A 21,454-nucleotide genomic window follows, 5' to 3' on the forward strand; every position below is an offset into this window, starting at 1 on the left:
ACGCACTCCTAATGGCGGCGTGTTACAAGAATTTATAAATCAAAGAGCAACATGGAACACGAATCGCTCGAAATAAATCGTAAGTTCGGTACGTATTGTAATTGTAGGCAGCCGTGATTGCAGCAAGAGTTAACACATAATACATTACAGTTTGTGTCACAACACAATCAGGCTTGCCGAGGACGAATCAGGCGCCGAGGAGCGTAATCTGGGTTAACAGGGGTCAAACGGCATCACAAATTCCAATACGATATTAGACAGATCTGTGGCGCGAATCGACGATTCTATGATACTTATTGGCTTCCTTGTCTACGTTGGCAAGGGTTGGTTATTGTTGTAATTCGCCAATTATATACTCTGTCGACTATCTAACTTCATGTTTATCAAAGTAAACACAACTTATCAGTTTTGTATGGTTAAGTTTCCAAAAAAACTTTCATCAACATCATCATCACATTACCGGCCCACTACAGAGCACGGGTCTCCTACCACAATGAGAACGGGTTAAGGCCGTAGTCCTGGCCGAGTGTGGATTAGTGGACTCCACACACCCTTGAGAACATTATGTGAAATTCTCAGGCATGCAGGTTTCCTCACGATGTTTTCCTTCACCTGTAGCAAGTGATATTTGAATTTCTTAAAACGCATATAACTTAAAAAAGTCAGAGGTGCATGTTGGGATTCAAACTCAGCCCCCCGAAGGTGAAGTTGAACCCAATACGCTATAACCGCTCTTATAAAACTTTAGTGGTAGTAAAATATTATTAGAAATGGCTGGAATTCACTGAGCAGAGTGTTGTATATTTTCACACGGGAGGTCCTTAAATCATTTTCTTCTATGAAAGAATAAGTCTATGCCCATCTTAAATAGCCTATATTACGCCACCACTGAACTAAAGGTCTTTCCGAACGGTGGGCAGACGTGTTTATGATCGCAGTAAATGATAGTACTAGCACAGAGGACGCTGCTGTCTGTCCTGTTCTCCGTCACATTCTCTTAATCGCCCCGTACGACACCAGCAGGGCTAGCACGGGCTGGAGATAAAAATGATATCCCCCGATTATATCCCCAGACAAGGGATATAATTAACGGGCCCACCTGCTAAATCACTGGAACTTGAAATAGGACAAGTTTACCCCCGTTTATTAATACATATATATTATTTGGATATTATTTCCACTTGGGCGCCAGTGCTCTGAGAGTTGATAAAACTGTGGGAGAAGATAAATTTATATCCTTTCCCCGGGTATATAATTGTCTACTGCCCATGCTAGCCGTGCAGAGGGAAGAAGAGTTATATGAAAGCAAACTGTATTATTATCACTTTGAGTTTAAGCCAAATTTTTTGCGACTTACCTAATATCATTTGTACTACGTTTTCTACCCATTACCATTTTCATTTCTTTTTTGTTTGAGCTATGTTCAAAAGATTCAAAAGCTTAATCATTGATCTGAAGTTTATTTTTATTTCTGATTTTTTTGTGTTATTGCCCTTAGCCCTTTCAATCGCGCTATTTAGTTACTAGAGGTTTAATTTTTTTTAAGTATTTATTTTGAAGCGCTATACCTAGATAGAAATTAAATTTTAGTCCACCAATCTACGTACTGGGCCAGCAGCGTGGTGAATTACGGCCTTAACCCTTCTTATTGTAAGAGGAGAGGAGGTTGATATGATGATTATATAAATGTTGTAATTGATAGTAAAATCATCAAACACATTGATTGAGTTACTATTCGGATATTACATAGATCGAGCGCCATTTTGTGATGATACTTATTTCTTAGTATTGTAACTAGATGGCGCTCATTAGATTTCATACTAAGTAATTGTAGTTTTAGATATTTGAAAAACTTCCACGCGATCGAATAAGTAAACGTATGGAAAAAATTACACGCTTAGCACTTTGGAGGTTAGACTTACGGTACGATAGGGTGTGCATTTCTAACCGCACCATGCGCAATTCATAACGAACGTGTAAAATAGGCATGTCCTTATTGAAGCCGCTGTTTGCATATTTAACCTTGTTAAATGCGAATATTCGCCATGAAGCGGTCAAGTCGCGCTCCTCAACTCCTCAATGAGCGTAATCAGTGCGCCTCGTGAACGGTTTGTATCGGACTGACGCAATGAACAAGTGTCCAATTTGAATCTCGATTTGTTTTAAGTGGTTCGACTTCTGTTAGATTAGAGACTGTAGATTTTGATCGTTGACTCCGACTGCCGATTCCGTCATTCCCCGTTTTGGATCCGCTGTGATTTATTTGATAGTTGCATCTACTGAATCTGCAGTAGTCCTATTAGGAAATTTAACATGATTTACTCATACAGAAAGCAGTCTAAACACAATTTGAACTGAAATTAATGTTATGATATTTTTATTTCCTAATCTTAATTAAACAGCTGTTAACTTGCTGCTTGGTGTAATCATTGCCAAGCATATCTGTAGTTATCATTACCCGCTCACACCATTGCAGGACATGTGCCTTCTATCGGAATAAGATGGAGATGTAGTCCTCCACCAAGAACGGAAAGGTAGACTTCACACGCCCTTTAATAAATAAATGAATGAATATACTTTTATAGCTACAAAAAATACATAAAAAAGAATATATTTCAAAACTCTCAGGTATACGGATTTCCTCAAGATGTTTTACTTCACCGGTATCGAAGTACACTATCAAAGTAGATTTTATTTGTTCAAAATAGTATGTAGAGTGGTTGTATATTAAAAATCACTCACTCACTCATCAACCCCAGATATTACCGTCCCATTGCTGGGCAAATCAACTTATATTTTATGGGAGATAGGAAAATAAAAGCTTACATACTCAACGCTATCTTTGATGCTAGTGGGCGGAAATAACCTTAGTAATAAAATGTGTCTCTTTGTTTCTTGCTTGTATTTGGCTCAACCAATGCGCCAATCTTGACGAAATTTAGCTTATTTGTAGCACGAATCCTGGAGATAGATGGATATATATAAGGAGCTTCAATCAAGGAACTATTAAAGTACTACAAACCTACTCTTACCAACAGGCTGGCCAAAACACTTGCTAAAACAGTTTGACAATTGCAAATACGCTTTCTTATTACCACATCTTATATAAGATAGATTCATAAATCGAGTGTGTAATTATTAATTAATAAGCTAGACTTCGCTGAATAAACTTTCACTTATGCAATAAAACAGCCGAAAAAAACTTGTTAAAAGTTAATTGAAACGAATGGTACAGTGAACACTATTTAGTTATTTCGTTTCTGACTAATTTATGCGTACGTGAGTACTAAATACCTAATTCGTATTGTTAATGCCATCACGTAGTTTATAATTCCATTAAGCGAAATAATGAAACTTCCTAATAGTGATCCGTTGGTGGACAAAGTCTGCAGTGATTGCGGAGAAATCACCTCATGGTTATGCAAAGACCAAATCAAATCACAATTCATTATACATATAAGCCCAGGAGCATTAATTTATATTTATTATATTATTGTGATAAGATCGTAATAATATTATGTGATTTAAAATATTTGTTATCGGAGAGCAAAACCTACAAACTTTTTAAATACTTCCATAGAGGATTTAAAAAAACGGTAAGCTAGATAAGGTTTACAACGCTCTACCTATATCTTTATAGCGTGTAGCTATAGCGTGTAGCGGTATAGTAATTTATCCGATATAAATCTCTCGTTTTAAGACTTACTTTGATTAAACCAAGTCACAGTAAGCTCAATAGATCTCACTCTTAGAGTACCTACGGTGTATTTTGTAAGCGCAGGTGACCCTCATTAACAGAAGTTTTTTATCTGATAGGAGGCTTCAGGCCTGGCTAGTTACCACTCTACCAACAAAGTCGCGACACCAAGTCTTATGTATTTACCAAGCGATGTAGCTTTCCAGTACGATGGCGCGTAGAAACCGATTAGTGGTGGTGTAATATAACTGCCATAATCTAACATGTTAGCCCGCTACCAACTTAGATTGCACCATTACTCATCGGCGTTAAACTAGACTTATAGTATATACTTTAGTTTGAGACATTTTTTAATGTGATTATTTCGCAGCTATTTACCATATCCTAGCACTCATCCACAGCCCGAGACTCACATTTAATACAAATTCGCAGATAAATCGACGTTTGTGATCACGTGTTTTTTTTTTTTAAATAAACTTCAATTAATGTGCTTCTTATTTCCTTCTTCCAGGGCCTTTCATCAGACCTGAGACGCAGTAAGACTCCTCCTCGACGTTCACCGGAGGAGCGCGCGGTGCCCCGTCCGCCTTCCGCTCCCGTGCACCATGACCGTCCGTCACACACGCCCCACACGCCGCACACCCCTCACCTGTCACCCAAGAAAGAAGTCTTCAACAACTTGCTCAACAAGACCATATCGGGTGAGTACAATCTCTAATTTAAGCAGCCCCAGTTTTAGTTATCCTGCCAGGCATCCAGAATCTTATTTACATGATGCAAACCGTTTCTCCATCTTCCTTTAGAACTCAAATATTACTGTTTAAATTTTTATTTTCGTCTGCGAAGTCACAAAAATCATTTGTGGGATTGAGTAAACGGTTTTATGCTAAGATTCCTGAGGTAGTTTTGGATCTACCGATCCATAAGTTTATACAGTGTGTTAAAAGACATTAATTTAGCACAGCGAGGTAACAATTCAATTCAATATTCAATTGATGAATTTCTAAATGACAAAGGTCAAAGCATCCAGCTCCGCTTTCATCTCTCACACGATAGGAAATGAATGTTAAATTGCAAATTGTAAGACTTACAATAGAGCAACAGACAGTCTTGACGTTTCATAAATATTTATAGAGTTGAAATAAAATATTGAATTAAAATAGAATTTGACAATCTACGAAAATCAATAAAATAGCAGTTTCCTACATCAATACTTAAGGAAGAGAAAGCTCTATGAAATCATTCTTTATGACAGATTATATATTATTACTTGAGGGATATTACAAAAGCGTTGTACATCAAATAATACTTTGAGATATCAAATTTGATGCAAAAACTGTCATTGACACTCAGGGCTCTGTTAATTATTATTCAAAAAAGCTTTGAGCAGAGCGACACTTCCGCACTAAATATAAATTCAATAACCTTTCTTAAAATATTCAGCATAAGCCAACCCTGCCTCACCATTTTATGAACTTAATTAAAATTAATATATCTCTGTCAATGACTGGAATTCATAACCCAAAGGTAACGTCGCTGAAATTAATAAAACAATCGGCACACGTAATGTGCCAAAAAAAGTTATACAGTTCAGTCGGACCGGTTTTGATATTTCCGGTCACTTCGTGCAGAATAAAAACTGTACCTAATACTTATTGTTATTATTATTTTTTAACTATATTAATAACTTTAGAGATAACTATTAAAACCTGGAGCAAAATCAATAAATAAAGTTGTTTGCTAGGCAGAAGAGATTTGTATCAAGTATGGCACCGTCATATAACGCGGTGATAGCCTTGAGGTATGTTACCGAAGTCCTATTCAACCTTACTCCTGGAGGAGCGAGTTGGATCTCCGGCACGCGACTCCAATTTTTTTAGTTATGTGCGTTTTTCATGCAATTAAATATCACTTGCTTTAACGGTGAAAGAAAACATTGCGAGGAAGGCTGCAGGCCTGTGAGTTCTCCATAATGTTTTTTAAAGTCGTGTAAATTCCACCAATTCGCATTTCGGCAGTTCAGTGAACTAATCCATGCTCTTGATATGGCCGGTGATGGGTTAATTAATTAAATTCTAATTATAAAATACACCCTGTTCAATAAACACAAAAAAATCTGAAATATATTGCCAAGTTGAAAACGAGAAAGCTATTTAATTTTTTTTACACTTATAAAAATAAATAACACCGTAAAATGACATTGTACAAAGCTTAATACTAAAGTTTAATATTTTGGAAGAAGATCGGTTATCCACGTACATTAAAAAGCACGGATAGATGATTGTCAGACTCGGGAGCGTGAAAGATATCAGTGAATCAATTATGGCATCAGATTAACGTGGAGATGAGCTCGGACGCAACAAAGGGGCCCGCGCGTGACTCTCAATAAACGGTTTTATTGATACTAAACTCAAATACTATTTGTATTCTGTCCTGTATACGAGACTTAATTAAACTTACCCGAAGGAAATCAAAAAAATTAACCAGTTCTTGCCAGGCTACATCTATATTTTTTATCACCTTTGGTATTTTGAATTATCTGTACTCGTACCAAATTCTTCGACTTCCTAACGGCACACGCCTTCTCTTTCAAAGTAGTTAGGGCTCTATTCTCTTAAGCTCGCAAAAACCATCTTGACATGTCAATAATAACAACTGGCACCCGCCTAACCTTGCTCTCTGTGGCAAGGGAGAGGACGAAGAATACTGTGAATCGGTCAGAAAACCCAAAATTTTAACCCGGCAATCGCAAGTGTGCGTTTAGGTCCAAAAGCGTGAGTACCGTACTTGATATTCATCGTTGAGAATAGTATTTACGCATATAACTGCTGTGTCGCAGAGGCTCTAAATAAAAACATGCTATATTTATTCTATAAACACACATTATTACGTACATTGGCATTCAACTCTGCCCGTTTGTACCCTCCCTAATAATTTTCCATTCATTCTCCTCTCTTTATGAATCATAATCTCTAAATCTCCAATCCTTGCGTCCTTTTCTTTGTAATGTAAATCTGGATAGTGTTGTCTCGTTTCAGTACTTTTACCCCTTAAATCTAATCCGGGACATCCCGTCTGCCCGGTAAGGCGCTCAAAGCAAAGCCGGCGAATACACGCACACACACGCATCATCACACATTCACATTACACTTATTTAAACACATACATTTGCAGTAGCTATAGTATCTAAAAAATCGATGTTTATTTAGCTACTTATGTTCTTAAAACCTTTTTTTGTAGGTCGAATAATTACTTGACAGATTAAAAATTATAGCTGATTCGTATAAAGATATTTTTAGTTAGGTAGTTATTCATACTTAAAGACAAAAGATATTATATAATATGCTAAAGTATGATTGGTTGTTTGTCCTTTTTTCTCAAAGGAATCTAATTTATTAAATTGAGATAGTTAAAGAGTCTGAGAGTGACATAGCCTTATTCATCCAGGAAAAAGGCTTGTCGATATATTTTCAATTCCAACCGTTTATTTCATTAAACATGTGATAATTGGAACAGCGTCAATTGGTAGTACCTAATGCTTAATTGAAATTGGCCTAAGATGGTAATGGTTTTTGTTTAACTACTGAACACTAAAAATAAAATAGTTTCAGTGGATTGCGAAATGAACCTGCCGTTTTGGACAAGGCAGATATTTTAGTGAATATGGGACAGGGTTGTCAATCAGTAAAAAAATAATAACTCCTTCAACAACCGGCCATTACAGGACACGGGTCTCCTCCCACAATGAGAAGGGGTTAAGGCCGTAGTCCACCACGCTAGCTCAGTGCAGATAGGTGGACAATCGTACCTACAGTACTTTAATTACTGCCTCGTTGATCAAGTGAAAGTCTACTAGCATGTTACACTACGGATTACAAGAATCCTAGTTTTGATTCCTTTATCAAGTCAAAACTATTTATTTATTTTGTATCGCTACTGATTTTCCAAGCAAGCCCATGACTGCAATCCTATCTGGTTGTCATTAATAATGGCAGTGGTTCTAACCTTTGCATAAAAATATGGAAGATTAAATAAATAATAAATAAATAAATACACATCGCCATCTAGCCCCAAAGTAAGCGTAGCTTGTGTTAGGTACTAAGATGACTGATGAATATTTTTATGAATAATATACATAAATACTCATAATATACATATAAACACCCAGACACTGAAAAACATTCGTGAAAGATTTCGTCGGTATCACCGGCACCGGTAAATTAAATTCTTGAAACGCACATAACTCAGAAATGCTAGAGGTGCTTGATCGAGGTCCGAACTCGGCCTCCCGAAAGAAAAGCCGAAGTCCCACCCAATGCCTTCGATATGATCACGTAAAGCCGACCACGGTTATTATAACTTACACGTGATAATCAACGTTGCTCAACAGTGGGACACTAATAAGTTGAGAATAATGATAATGATGATACGGCATAATCGCATTTAGTTAAAACTACAAAAGGCTTCAACTTGAAGGGATACACTAGTTATTCGCACAGCCGACAAATCCCGCTCAACAGTACACACTTTCTGCATTTATCAAGATCATCATTCCCATTGAGAAAATGCGTATGCAAAAACTTATACACTTTTCCCACATAATTATCATTTCATTTAGTCACACGCAATGGTGTTCTTCATATGCATTCCAATGTAGATTTCAGATTTATATGATAAAAAAAATATTTTTTTCATTTTTGAAAACGACTACAACGGCCCGATTGTCATCTGCCTCGCGTTGTAGCGCCTCATTTCTCGTGTTATAAAGTTAACATCTCTGATAAATAATCTATAAATAATTGCCCGTAGAGTGTCTACTTGGCACTTTAGTTGTTACCTTTAGGCACAAGACAGTATTTTCATTACTAACTAGAGGTTACCCGCGTCTTCGTCTTCTGATGTTAAGTTTTTACATACCGGCATTCAATCCCTATGAGAACAGGGCATTTTTTGTGTATTTGGAATGTATGTAGGTATATCACGCAATCTTTCAAGCCTCATTACCAAAAAAAAATTAAGTTATGTTACCTTCTGTATAATCAACTCCCTCCTTGGGAAAGTCGCGTAAAAATGAATTTAAGGTGTTCCAAAGAACAGCCTCGATTGGGCTAACCTCGGCCGATAGGCGCAGTGCACAGCGACCCTGCTTTCTGATTCCTAGGAGTTGGGTTTGATTCCCACAATTGGAAAATGTTTGTGTGCTGAGCATGAACGTTATTCAGTGTCGTAAGCGATGTGTTTGTTGTCGTAGTATATTTACTTATTTATTAAAACCGCTAGTAGATTGGCATTTATGGAATTTTAAATATTAACTCGTATGTAGTGGCCTCTTACTACCATCCTTTAAACATTTTTAAAGTTACAGTTTTTTAAAACTTGACGTTCCTAAAATAAAGACAATGTTATACTATGTTATATGTACTATGTTATATACATATACTATGTTATATGTTATATATTTTATTTGTATTTATATGTAATATATTTATATATATATATATTTTATTTATATTTATATATTTGTATAATTTTTAAATCTTATTTATTGCACCACCTACCTCTTTTCTATGTTTTTTCCTTTTACGCCATTGGTTGCCTGGAAGAAATCGCTACGTAGCGATAAGGCCACCAAATTGTACTCTCTTGATATGTATTTATATCTTTGTAACTACTTTGTGTTTCTTTGGTGTACAATAAAAGTGTATTCAAAGACAATAATTCTGAAACTAGAGTGTCAACCATATTTAAGTAATATTGCTTTAAGCAATTTTATTTTATATTTTAATACCGAACATCGGGTATACGAACCCCTAACTGGAAATAAGATTATAAGATAGTGTGCGTAAAACATCGAATCAAAGAAACGGTGGCGAGTTAATACCAAACGTCTCTAATCGGGTGTTATAAATCATTATTAATTTCAAGTCTCTCGCCGATCCGCGATTAGCTATTACACAATGCCCTCGGATTATACGCCGGAGATATATCTTTTGTCAATTCGTACTGCGGTACCGTTAGAAAAAAAAATGAAATGGTCGATTATTTGCTTGCTAACCTTTTCTTGTGATAATATTGTGATCTCAAATAAAACATAGAATCACAACTTTTTATTTAATTCTATTAAATTATACTTTAAGATATTCAATAGAAAATAATTACTGTATAAAATTTCATTCAAAAAAAATTTGCTTTTTCAATTATATGGTTCGGAACGCATATTGTCCAGTTAAAATTTTTCTTTCCATCGTCTATTATCGGCACCTCTTTAGTAATAAGTGTGTATTGCTAATACATGGCTTTAGTTATTCTGATAGATAAGCTCAACTAATAACAATATGTGTGGCATATAACTTACTTTACTGATTAATTGACCTCTACTGACCTTATTTGAGAAATTAAAATGATAGTTATCACACTAATAATAATTTATGTTGATTTCCTATAATTTCAATAATAAAATCACAAGTTTTGGATTAATAACGTAGCACGGGCCAGAATTGAATATTTAGCATATACAAGTATTTTTCACTATATGTTAAAAACATTAGCATACTTTTATATACATTATTAGAATTTATAATTTAATGATATATGAATAACTTTAGTCAAGAGTGCTTGTTGGCGGAAAATTGAAGCTTACACTATTGTTAATAAGAAAAGTCACAATATGTTATAATATCAATTAAGTTAGTAATATTTATTTATGATGTGAATTGTGTGTGCTGTGTGCTAATTTTTATTTATGACTTGGATTCTAAATTGATCTGCTGACTCTACAATATAGTATAAAGCCGGTTTTATAAAGATAAGCCGATTTATTTTTTTAATGTCTCGTATTTTTGGATAGTACACCTATATGCATACTTATGTTAGACGATTGCTGTTGGGTAAAATTGTGGAATTTTTTATTTTTCTAGTCTTGGTAGTTTTTAGTTTTTAACCTTTCGGTATTGAAGTTTCTTTCCAAAATAAGTACATTTTTAATAAAATTTGCTAATTTTGCTGGGAGAGGCCTTTAGCTCAGCAGTGGTCTGTTAAAGGCATATAAATAATTAAAAGGAAGGCAGTGCTTTTGTGCAAGTATGAAGTGCAAGCCGCTTTTGATAGAGTAATGATTTTCGGCATTAGATAACAGTAAGAATCCATAATATGTTCTAAACACATACAAATTTGCATTTTTTGCGAGATAACCAAACCACCGAAGTCTTGAATATGCTATAAATAAAAATGTATCTTTATCTGTATCTTTTTATATAAAGGTCAATGTATAAATCGTAGCAATTAAAGCTTTAAAAAATACTCACACGTGCGGAATAAATCGATACAACGTTGTAACACACATGGGGATGCGATAATCCGGATCATCCCGCGGGATCAGACCCGTGTCGCTCGGAGATAAAACGGAACTATCCTCCTTTGCCGAATTATACATAGCGTCGCGAACAATTCGGGAAGGTTCTAGAATAATCGACAGTTGATGACATTCATTTAATTAATGGTAACTTAATGTGTTTTATTGTATGAAAACTCGAATACTTTTGCAAAAAACCCGGGCATTGAACTTCCAGAATTTTATTTTTTATTCCACTACAAGTTAGTGCTTGACTGATATCAGTCTAAGATGGTAACGGGCTAACCTGTTAGGGAGTGTTGTAGTCATACCCCTAATCAGTTTCTACGCGACATCGCACCGGAACACTAAATCACTTAGCGGTCTTTGTCGGTAACTAGCCACGAAAGCTTAAAGAAAATTCAGAAATAAGAATTTCTAAATTTCCCCCGCCGGGAATCAAACCCGTGACCTCCTGTTTAAATTCACAGCGCTCACCATTGCGCCAGGGAGGTCAACAAAACGATAAAATGTAGTTAAACTTCCAAACTGATCAAAGAGAATTAGCATGGAGTTAGCAAATTGATGCTATCGGTATCCGGCAGGCCTCCGAGGGTAGGTACGTAAAACCATGGGACCTGAGTATATTAGGTACACGTCATCCAGCGTCCCCAGAGACATTCAAATTTGCGTCCCGCGTACTACCAACTGTACTGACTGTACTGACGATATCGCCTTCAGAAGCCTATAACAGAGCACTCCTGGTCTAAAGTTTGCCTATAATAACCACGCTGGGCAGACAGGTGGAGATTGGAGAAGAGGGTAGTATAGTAGTATAGAGGACGCTGCCGTCCGTCTTTAGTAATATTCCCTTAGCTGCCTCGCTGGAAGAGGAGGGGTGGTGACAATTGAAGTCTATTCTGCCGCCACCACACGTCACCATATAAAAGGTTGAGATGTTTTTAGAGCATAGACCCACCACGCTGCTCCAATGCGGTTGGTGGGCTTTAACGACTATTACCACAATTAACCTACTAATAACCGAGAACTTACCGAGGCTTTACTTGCTCTTCGCGGTGGCGTCCATTGGGTTTCTTCCAGGAAAATTGGATAAAATGGCACAAATTCTCCTCCTATTCGAGTTATATATCAATGTTAGTGTTATGCAGTGCTTTCGTGCATATATGGAGTGCACGCCACTGGCTCTACGAGGCACGGGGGCTGACACAACCAACTTCCTAACTCTGGGCTGGTACGGAAAATTCTTTAATAGAAAATACACAACACCTCATATTATTTGGCCCGGGATTTGAATCCATGACCTCGTGATGCGTAATTGAACATGGTTACTACTCGATCAACGAGATATATAAGGTTAATATGCCTTTAATGTGATAATAATCATTGAAGTTTTCAACTCACCTGAGAGTAGCTGGATTTATGCTCTGGAACATTCGCTCCTATGAGAAAGAAGGCCAGTGGAGAAGTGGGACATTAAAGGCTTAAGGTGATGATGAAGTTGATAATTACTACTCTTTTGTTCCTATAAATCCCTTTCACATAATTATATGCAGGTACGAGTATACCAGAACTGAACTCGAATAGATGTGAACAAATCGATATTAGATATACACACTGCTGCAGGGAGCGCGATTATCCGGATCATCTCGATGGATCAGGCTCGTGTCGCCAGGAGATAAAACAGACCTCTGCATCTGTAGAGACTCCCAGTATTACGTTATGATTTGTACTAACATTACAGTTTGTGATAGGTTATCTTAAACTGGGCACATTACCACACCCAATTTATAAATAGATTACTACGCAGTAGTCAAAATACAAAAAAAACAGTTTTTTTTAAAAGCCTATACGAATAGTTTAACTTATATAGTAATTATTTGATCCATACATAAATAGAGTCTGCAATTGTCACTACTTAATGAACTAAACAGTAAATTGTTTACGTGGCCTAAAATAGACATATTTGATTATGATTTTTTTTATTTTTAAGAACTAGTACAAATAATTAGTTCCGTTTACCAATAAATTAGACTTAGATAAGCCGTACTTGATTTGAAAGGTAATAAAAACGTGGTTCAGCAGAATATGAAATTTTCTGTTAGCGCATAGTTTTCATACATGTTTTATTAAATTCTTGGTTAAAAAGATAAAATTGAGCCATCGCGAAACGTGTGGCCGATGTGGATCGTGGTAACTTTGTGTATAGAAAACAAGCGTGAAAGGATGGGTGGATTACAAAACGGAATAATAGCATACCTATTCGAAAACAAAATCCATAGGTCAAAAAAATACTTTTTTTTGGAACTTTATTTATATGAAAGGTCTCGCGCTCATATTTTACGATCACTGGGCATTGCCAAATCAACAGGCGATCTAACCGCCGCATCCACCACATCACACGCTTCAATAGTTAATATATTATATTAAAAAATCCCGAATAACTGGAATTAGAAATATACCCTGGTAGAGCTAAGACAAATAATAATAAGCGGGCCTTATTATTGTCTTTCAAAGTTGCGACCAAAAAAAGTATTTTCTTGTGAATTTGAATTTAAAACGACACATTTTAACTTTCTTTAGATAACTAAATAACCCACAGAATGCGCTAAACCTTACTCTGTAAACAACACCATAAGATTAGTTAGTCTATGGTAAAAAAATAGCTGTTCGCTTGTTCGAATATCAAATCAAATATGAATATTACCTATATTTTTTTATATATTAAAAAAATACAGGTACAATATTTATTATGAGAAGTGTAGAATTTTTATTGTGAAATTTTATTGCTTATCCGTATGTGAAAACGGTGCTAAAGTTTAGTATGGAGGGCGAGGGTAGTTCTGTTTTATCTCTGCGCAACACGAGTTTGATCCGGCAGGATGATCCGGATAATCGCGCGGCCCTGTAGCAGTGTGTGTTGTATCGATTCATTCTACAGCTACAGCACCACTACTACGAGTTTCTATAGTTTTTGATATCGGATATCGAGTTCATCCATCGTCCTACAGTTCCTTAAATATGCTTACACACGGAGAGTTATATCGTCTGCATAGGCACCCGCTTCTAAATAAATAGGTTATAGGTGCATATACTCTAAGGTACAACTTAGAGTATATTTGTATTTATTTATGACAATATATATTTATTAGTACGCTAGAGCACTGTCCCGCACTCTTGCCTCTTGCTTACAGCAATAAGGCTGCGTTTGCATGCCTACGATTTTACATAATTTCATATTCTTGTTATTTTGTGTTGTCTCTATTTTTTTATGTTTTCGTGAAATAAAGTGTTTCTTCTTCAGATTTTTCAATCAGCCTTTAATCCGCCTGAGGAATTTACTTTACGTATATTTCATATGCAACAACTGTCAGGACGACAAATTTGTTCCGTAATTTGTACATTATTTGGCGATTGCATTAGATATACAAACTTAGCACAGATTTGAAACAACTAATCGAATCTTCTCTAAAGTATTGACCTAAAGAGCGAATGATTTCGCCGTCTCGCCGCATTGTGTCGCTCACACCTTGTTAAGTTAAGGTTCTTAGACACCAGATTAGTATTTTTATTACCAAAAAAATATTGAAAATAATATTTTTTAATATTATACTTTAACCAACCCACCGACTTTGTAAGTTAAAAAGAAGTCCCCTTATTGACTAATGGATGAAAAATACAATTTCCTGAAATTTTTTTCGCTATATTAGTAACTTGTACGAAAACCACTCAGAGCTTTCGAAATATTAAAACTCATTTGAAAACAACAAGGATGACCTCTATGATGTTTTTTTTTTAAAATACGAATAAATAAGTGATAAGCTTCAAAATCTTGTTTTAATACATTAAAAATACCTACTGATAACATACATTTTTATAACGCTCTGAATAGATATTGTTTTAGTGGTTTTAAATTGAAGATTGTCTTTAATTTAATAACTTCCACGCAATTGTTGTGCAATGTTTTAGCATATAAACTTATTCCGATTATTTACTAAAATATTGCAATATTGAGCAGTTGTTATCCTGTCGTATATGTTTTGTGAGTTTAGAATATCACTTTTTTTTGGCATCGCGTCAATCCAGTGGCACGTATTTGTCGGTTTGGTAACCACCCTGGTAACTAGGCAGACTCAAACATCACCAGACAATTTGTGGAGAGGCTAAGATCAGGTACAAAGACATCAACTGTCGCAAATTTCATTTGAGAGTGTGGTCAAGGGCTAACTTGTAACGGAATAAAAAAACATAATCACATCTTTTCATAACTAAAGTATTGCTTTATTTACTTTATAAAATTACTCAGGAGTCCGTGACAGACATAGTTGCATAAAATACTACACAGACATAGTTACACAAACATACTAGTACTACTAAACTGGAACCTCCTGACTTAAAATGCAGCTAAATAGAACTATATGTGCTTTACCCTCTGTGAACGATCTCAGCCGGAACAAGGTTTTGGAATAAAGATTCACACTTGTTCCAAATTGCAGGACGATGGGGTTTGTGAATGCCCCCTTCTAAAACAAGTTTCTACCGTAAAGTATCTCGGTGTAATGTTGGATCATCGACTGACTTGGTTTTCTCAAATCGAGCTAGTATCCAACCGAATAAGAAAGCTCATATGGATATTTAAAAACCTAAGGCATATTTCATCTAAAAAACTACTGAACACCATTTATCTTACACTAGCGCAATCTGTTATCAGCTACTGTATTCCTGCGTGGGGCGGGGCTGCTAAAACAAGGTTTTTAGATCTAGAGAGAGCTCAACGTTCTCTCCTCAAAGTAATGCTTTTTAAAAATTATATGTTTCCCACAAAACAGCTGTACAGCTTATCTGGGCTGCTTTCAGTAAGAAGCCATTTTGCGCACAGTTCTAAAAACGCACAAAACCCTGCCACACTCAATTGACAGTCTTCGTAAACGTCGTAAAGATATTGTAGCCAAAAAACATCCTGCCAGGACTAAATTTGCCCGTAATCAATTCCAACGGCAATCTCATTATTTGTATAATTTGATTAATAAGAAACTCAATATAAATCCCTTAAACGTACATGCCTGCAGAAAAATTCTTGTTGAGTACCTGTCATCTCTTAGTTACGAAGATGTGGAAAATCTTTTAAAGCGGATTATATAATCACTTGAAGCACATCTATTATTCGTATTATACACATGCACACTCTCACTCATTACACACCCACACACACACACACACCCACTCACACACACACACACTCACACACACACACACACACACACTCACTCACACACACACACTCACCCACATATCACATACACACGCACACACACACTCACTCACACACCCACACACACTCACCCACATATCTATGTGATATATACATATATACGCACACACACGCACAACGTTAATTTGCCCAAATATATAATATTTTAATATTTTAAAACGCAACTTACTTCTTTTACGCATATAACGGATATTGTTATGGAAGAGCGGAGTCTTCTGATACAGGTGTAGTACTACTACATCTAAAAGAAGGTTCCAAACTTGCAATCTTGTTAAAACTGTAAAAATTTGGAAAAAAAAAAAAAACTATTTATTTATTTATATTTATTTACTAGTGGTCGCTGAGTGATCGAAATTCGACCGCAAACCATTGAATTAATTTTAACTTTGTATATTACACAAAATTAACAGCTGATCTGTCATTATTCATTAAATAATTAGTAATATGCAACTCATTTTTTTTTCACAATGTCAGCTCAATTTTATTTTGGATAAAATTGTTACTTTTTGTAATTTCACTGTTTGACCACAGACTATTTTTATGAATATTTTTATGAACTTGTTTAAAATACTTTCAGCGTGATCAAATATAAAAACATATCTACATAGTTTTCTCTTTACATATTTTTTAATAAACCTTTGTTTCTAAGAGGAGACCCGTGCCTCGTATTAGGCCGGTAATGCAATAAGCTGATGATGATGATAAAGATGATACTTGTCACAAAGTTTATTACCAATAATTATACCTTTACTAATAATAATAAAAAACGAAAAGGAATTAAATGTGAAAAACAGGAGAATCTGTAGGTTGTGTCAATTATAATTTCTTCAATCTCTTAAATACTCCACATGATCTTCGGCAATGTATTCTCTATGCACGTTTTGCTCCGACACCAAAGCGTCCTCAGGAGATGTTGCCTTACAATTAATAATTGCTAAGTCATTCTAAAGTCAAGGCAAGGCAGCGTTACATGCTTAGAGAGTAAATCGCATCTGTCTAGTGTTGAGTATAAAGATCGACGAAATTATAAATCACACCAAACAGAGTACAGATTCTCCTGCTTTTCGCGGAGTATAGAAACGTGAACTTAATTTTCATAATATCTCATAGAATCCCGCAGAGTAACGTTTCTTCTATCTAATATAGAATTTATACGATTTTTTTAAATCTCAGATCTGCTTATCCTTAATATTCCCGACCTCGGAACACAATTCAGATCCGACGGTCGAGTAATCCGACTTAGCGCTAATCCACCGTACTCACACGCTCCAGGCTCCACCACGTCTGTGTGTGTGAGATTTTGCGCAAACACTATCTTCCATTTTCAAATTATTTTTATTTGAGAACTTTGATGTTATAATCATAGCCTGATACTAAAAATTGTTAAAATGCTTTTTTATTAATGTAAAGTAGCAGACATGACAAAAGTACAAGTGAATTATTGTTTGTAAAGTGACATTGGTTACTTCTTTTTCCCGACAATTGCACGGCGACTCTATCCAGCGCAGTTCTGTAACTATATTTCATCATTATCATTATCATTTCAACCGATCGACATCCGCTACTGAACATAGGTGTTTTATGGAGTAACAAAATCCACCGTCCTGGGACAGGACTCTTGGCCTGACAATTTTCAACTCTGCTATTATAGTATTTCGTAACTGAAACATTAGTATTTTATAAGCATTAAATCTAAGTCCATTATTTGTGATCCCGTAATCCCTCCCACTTATGTGCGGCCTCTGCCCACCTGTGGGACAGATATAAGAAAAGCTTACATATTTACATTACTTGAAGAAAAAAACTAAACCGCCAACATCTGCTGGTTAAATGAATGTAGTCATCTAGACCTATAAGGGACACGTATTAAGATGATTATCAGATAGAGGTTATTTTTATTTGTAAACACATGTTAATGGATACCGTAACATGGCGGATTACAATGTAATATCGATGCTATACATGTAAGGTGGGTAAATAAAAATAGTTTTGTGAACTCTGTTATAATTCTTGATGATATTTAACTTCTTTCATTCATATGATTAAAAATTTATAGAAGTAGAACATTAAAATGCATGTTCAACAACACAACACGGGCCTGAGCGACCGACGGCCGATTGGCGCAGTAGGCAGCGACCCTGCTTTCTGAGTCCAAGGCCGTGAGTTCGATTCCCACAACTGGAAAATGTTTGTGTGATGACCATTAATGCATTAATGTGTTTCAGTGTCTGGGTGTTTATATGTATATTATAAGTATTTATGTATATTATTCATAAAATTATTCATCAGTTATCTTAGTACCCATAACACAAGCTACGCTTACTAGATGGCGATGTGTGTATTATCGTAGTGTATATTTATTTAGCAAAAAATTGGTAGGTGTTGGAGTTTTTTTTCTCCTTTCTTGTCCCAGTACTATCTTAGCCTGCTTTCTAACCCACGGCAAGTTGCAATTGGTAAAGCAGGCTAAAATAGCAGCGGGCTAACCTTTTAGGGCTCTGGCAGTTATATTAAAGCCATAGACTATAAGACGTCAACTGTTAGACCTAGATGATTTCCACTCACTTCGATTTTGTGCCTCTTGGATCCCGCGAATCCCTGAGACTTGTTTTCAATCGAATTAAAAAAAAGGGGGAGGTTCTCAATTCGACTGCATGTTTTTTTTTTTCAATATTTGTTAAATATAGTCTGTCCACCTGGGGGATCTTTCTCCAACACCGCGCTTTCCAGTGCATCGTCACTCCACGCCTTGGGGCCACCCCAACGTCTATCGATTCTCCGAGCTGAGTGCCCAACCCAGTGCCACTTCTGCATCGCGACTCGTGAGCTATTCAGCAACGTGAACTGGTTCTTCTATGGATCTCCGCATTTCTTATTAAGAGTTACTCCAAGCTATCGCTGAGTTGTCCGACTCTAATTTCGAAAAAAGGTTAACCGCCGAATTTAGCAAGACAATAAGGGATGGATATTAAAATAATTTGGTATTAAACTATCTGCAGATTTCATAACGTTACAAATCCGTATCAAGTTATTCAACTAAATCCGGATGGAAGTAATCTCGTTGGAGATGTATCCCGGACGGTGGGCAGCGGTACCTAATCCTTTGATCCGGATCAGCCGCTACTTAGGTATCTGTGTGCTGTACTTTACTTGGATGTGTGTTTCTAATATGAAATGTCTCGCTGAACCTTAATATGCCTTGGTTTAATCGGGATTGTCCTGGATTTTCATAGTTATCATCACCATCGGCGTCATCAAAATCTGAGTCAGAAGGATGTAGAAAGAATTTAAACTATTATTAATATACTACTTTTTGCCCGCGTCCGCGGTTTTTATGGATTTCACAAAGCCCGTTTCTTTTCTCAAAACATTTCTTGTCCTGGGATAAAAAGTAGTCTATACCCGCCCTTTCTTCTAATTCTATGCCCAAAATCAAGTTGTTTGGTTGCTAAGTTAGGGTGTGATGGAAGGGCAAACGAACAAACACACTTCCGCATTTATTATATTATTAACGAAGTTCTCACAGTCGAAAAATATATGTACTAAGCATATTTCTGATTAAATGGTATTCTGTTTTACACGATTCAGTTAAATTTTCGATAAAGAGAAAAAGGCAGAGTCAGCTGTAAAGAAACTTTTTAGTACATTTTACTTAGGCATTTATTAAATCGATCTTTCAAAAATGAAAACACCTTCTCCAACACCAATATATATATTATATATTTTAGTTCACTTTACACGGTAGAACTTTAGAACACAAAACTAAATTAATACAGTACACAACTCTTCAACACCACCTCTCAGTTGCGAAGTTCAAGTCAAAGTGCTCTAAAAATTGGGAAGCCGCTTCGAACGCCGCAGCACTGACCCGAAAATACCGAACAGACCACGCGAACGCAGACGAAATCCATATATTTTTTAAAGCCTATATAAGTACAAATCTTTTTATTCAAACTACTCACCTAATTAATTTTTTTTTTAAATTACAATAACATCTTTTTATATTTGAAATCAGACAAACTTAATAATATATTTAAAATCATGACATTTCTCTCCTATTTGATTGGAATAATGCTTATTTTGTTACCATTTTGATGAAACTTGAAACTTGACTTGATTTTATTTCTAAAAATATTTTTAAACTTTTAATGAATGATTGGATTTTTCTTGGTATAAAGGTCACCTTAACCCTTCCGCCGGTGATTAAATTATTTTAATTTCAAATCTCACATCGAGAAATTTTCACGCGAATGACAAATAATACCCGTACAAAATAATTTATAAATAACTGATTACGTATACGCAAAAAATATAAACCACATTGACATCCGTACCAAAAGCGTCTTTATTGCAAGAAATAAAGGATTGGATTTGCGTGTGCTATGTACTTCCACAGTGTGGACAGTACTAGTCAAATCTAAAAGATAATCCGCGGATCAACCCGACGGTAGTACCAGCGGGATAAGCAGGCTTAACGTTTTAAATATTGTTTACGTTGCTTTTAATGTATATGTACACGATATAACTACTCACGTATGAAGAACTGTTAAATCAAACGTAATTTCAAGCATGGATTTAGAAATCCATAGATCCGTATTAATAAACTGACATCGAGCTAAGACCAGGTTCTCAAGTTCAATCTTAAGCATACAACGATCGATACTTGAGACGCTGTTATTCGTTCGATGTATTTATTTGAATACTGGCTCTTTTGTTATAAAGTTTTATAGCGATGAAATAAAAGCTACCTACTGCAAGAATTGAGTGATATTGTCACTTTGGTTTTACTGCATCCAGCTTTTCGTTATTATATGAAACCAGATGGCGGATTAATCCAAAACATATTTATTATTCTGATTCCTTTAGCACAAAGGAGAAACGAGTTAAGAATTATACATATCTCGAAAGGCAAGCGGAGGGTAGCTCCTTCATCAATCATTTGGAGATTATCTGCACTTCAGCCCAATTTGAGGCGTGCATTCGGCTTAACGCACACACGGCCGTGCGATTATACCGGCTACCGTGCGACGTAGTTATGTCGCATACTTTGCCGACTGAAATATCGAACGGTTATATTATAGGGCATTTTTTTACATCGATCATCGCAACATACTACTGATACTTTTGACAACCTTGA

At 35.8% G+C, this 21,454-nt stretch overlaps 1 protein-coding gene across 1 annotated transcript in view; it reads left to right on the forward strand.

Moving 5' to 3' along the window:
* LOC120633287 overlaps positions 1 to 21,454 on the forward strand; it is a 138,264-nt gene that overhangs the window by 63,435 nt on the left and 53,375 nt on the right. Inside the window, exon 2 of the mRNA XM_039903471.1 lies at positions 4,209 to 4,398. Within this exon, the coding sequence (XP_039759405.1) occupies positions 4,209 to 4,398 (190 nt within the window). The remainder of the gene's footprint in view (positions 1 to 4,208; positions 4,399 to 21,454) is intronic.

Source organism: Pararge aegeria, chromosome 2 (genome assembly GCF_905163445.1).
Source record: "Pararge aegeria chromosome 2, ilParAegt1.1, whole genome shotgun sequence".
Classification (NCBI taxonomy): domain Eukaryota; kingdom Metazoa; phylum Arthropoda; class Insecta; order Lepidoptera; family Nymphalidae; genus Pararge; species Pararge aegeria.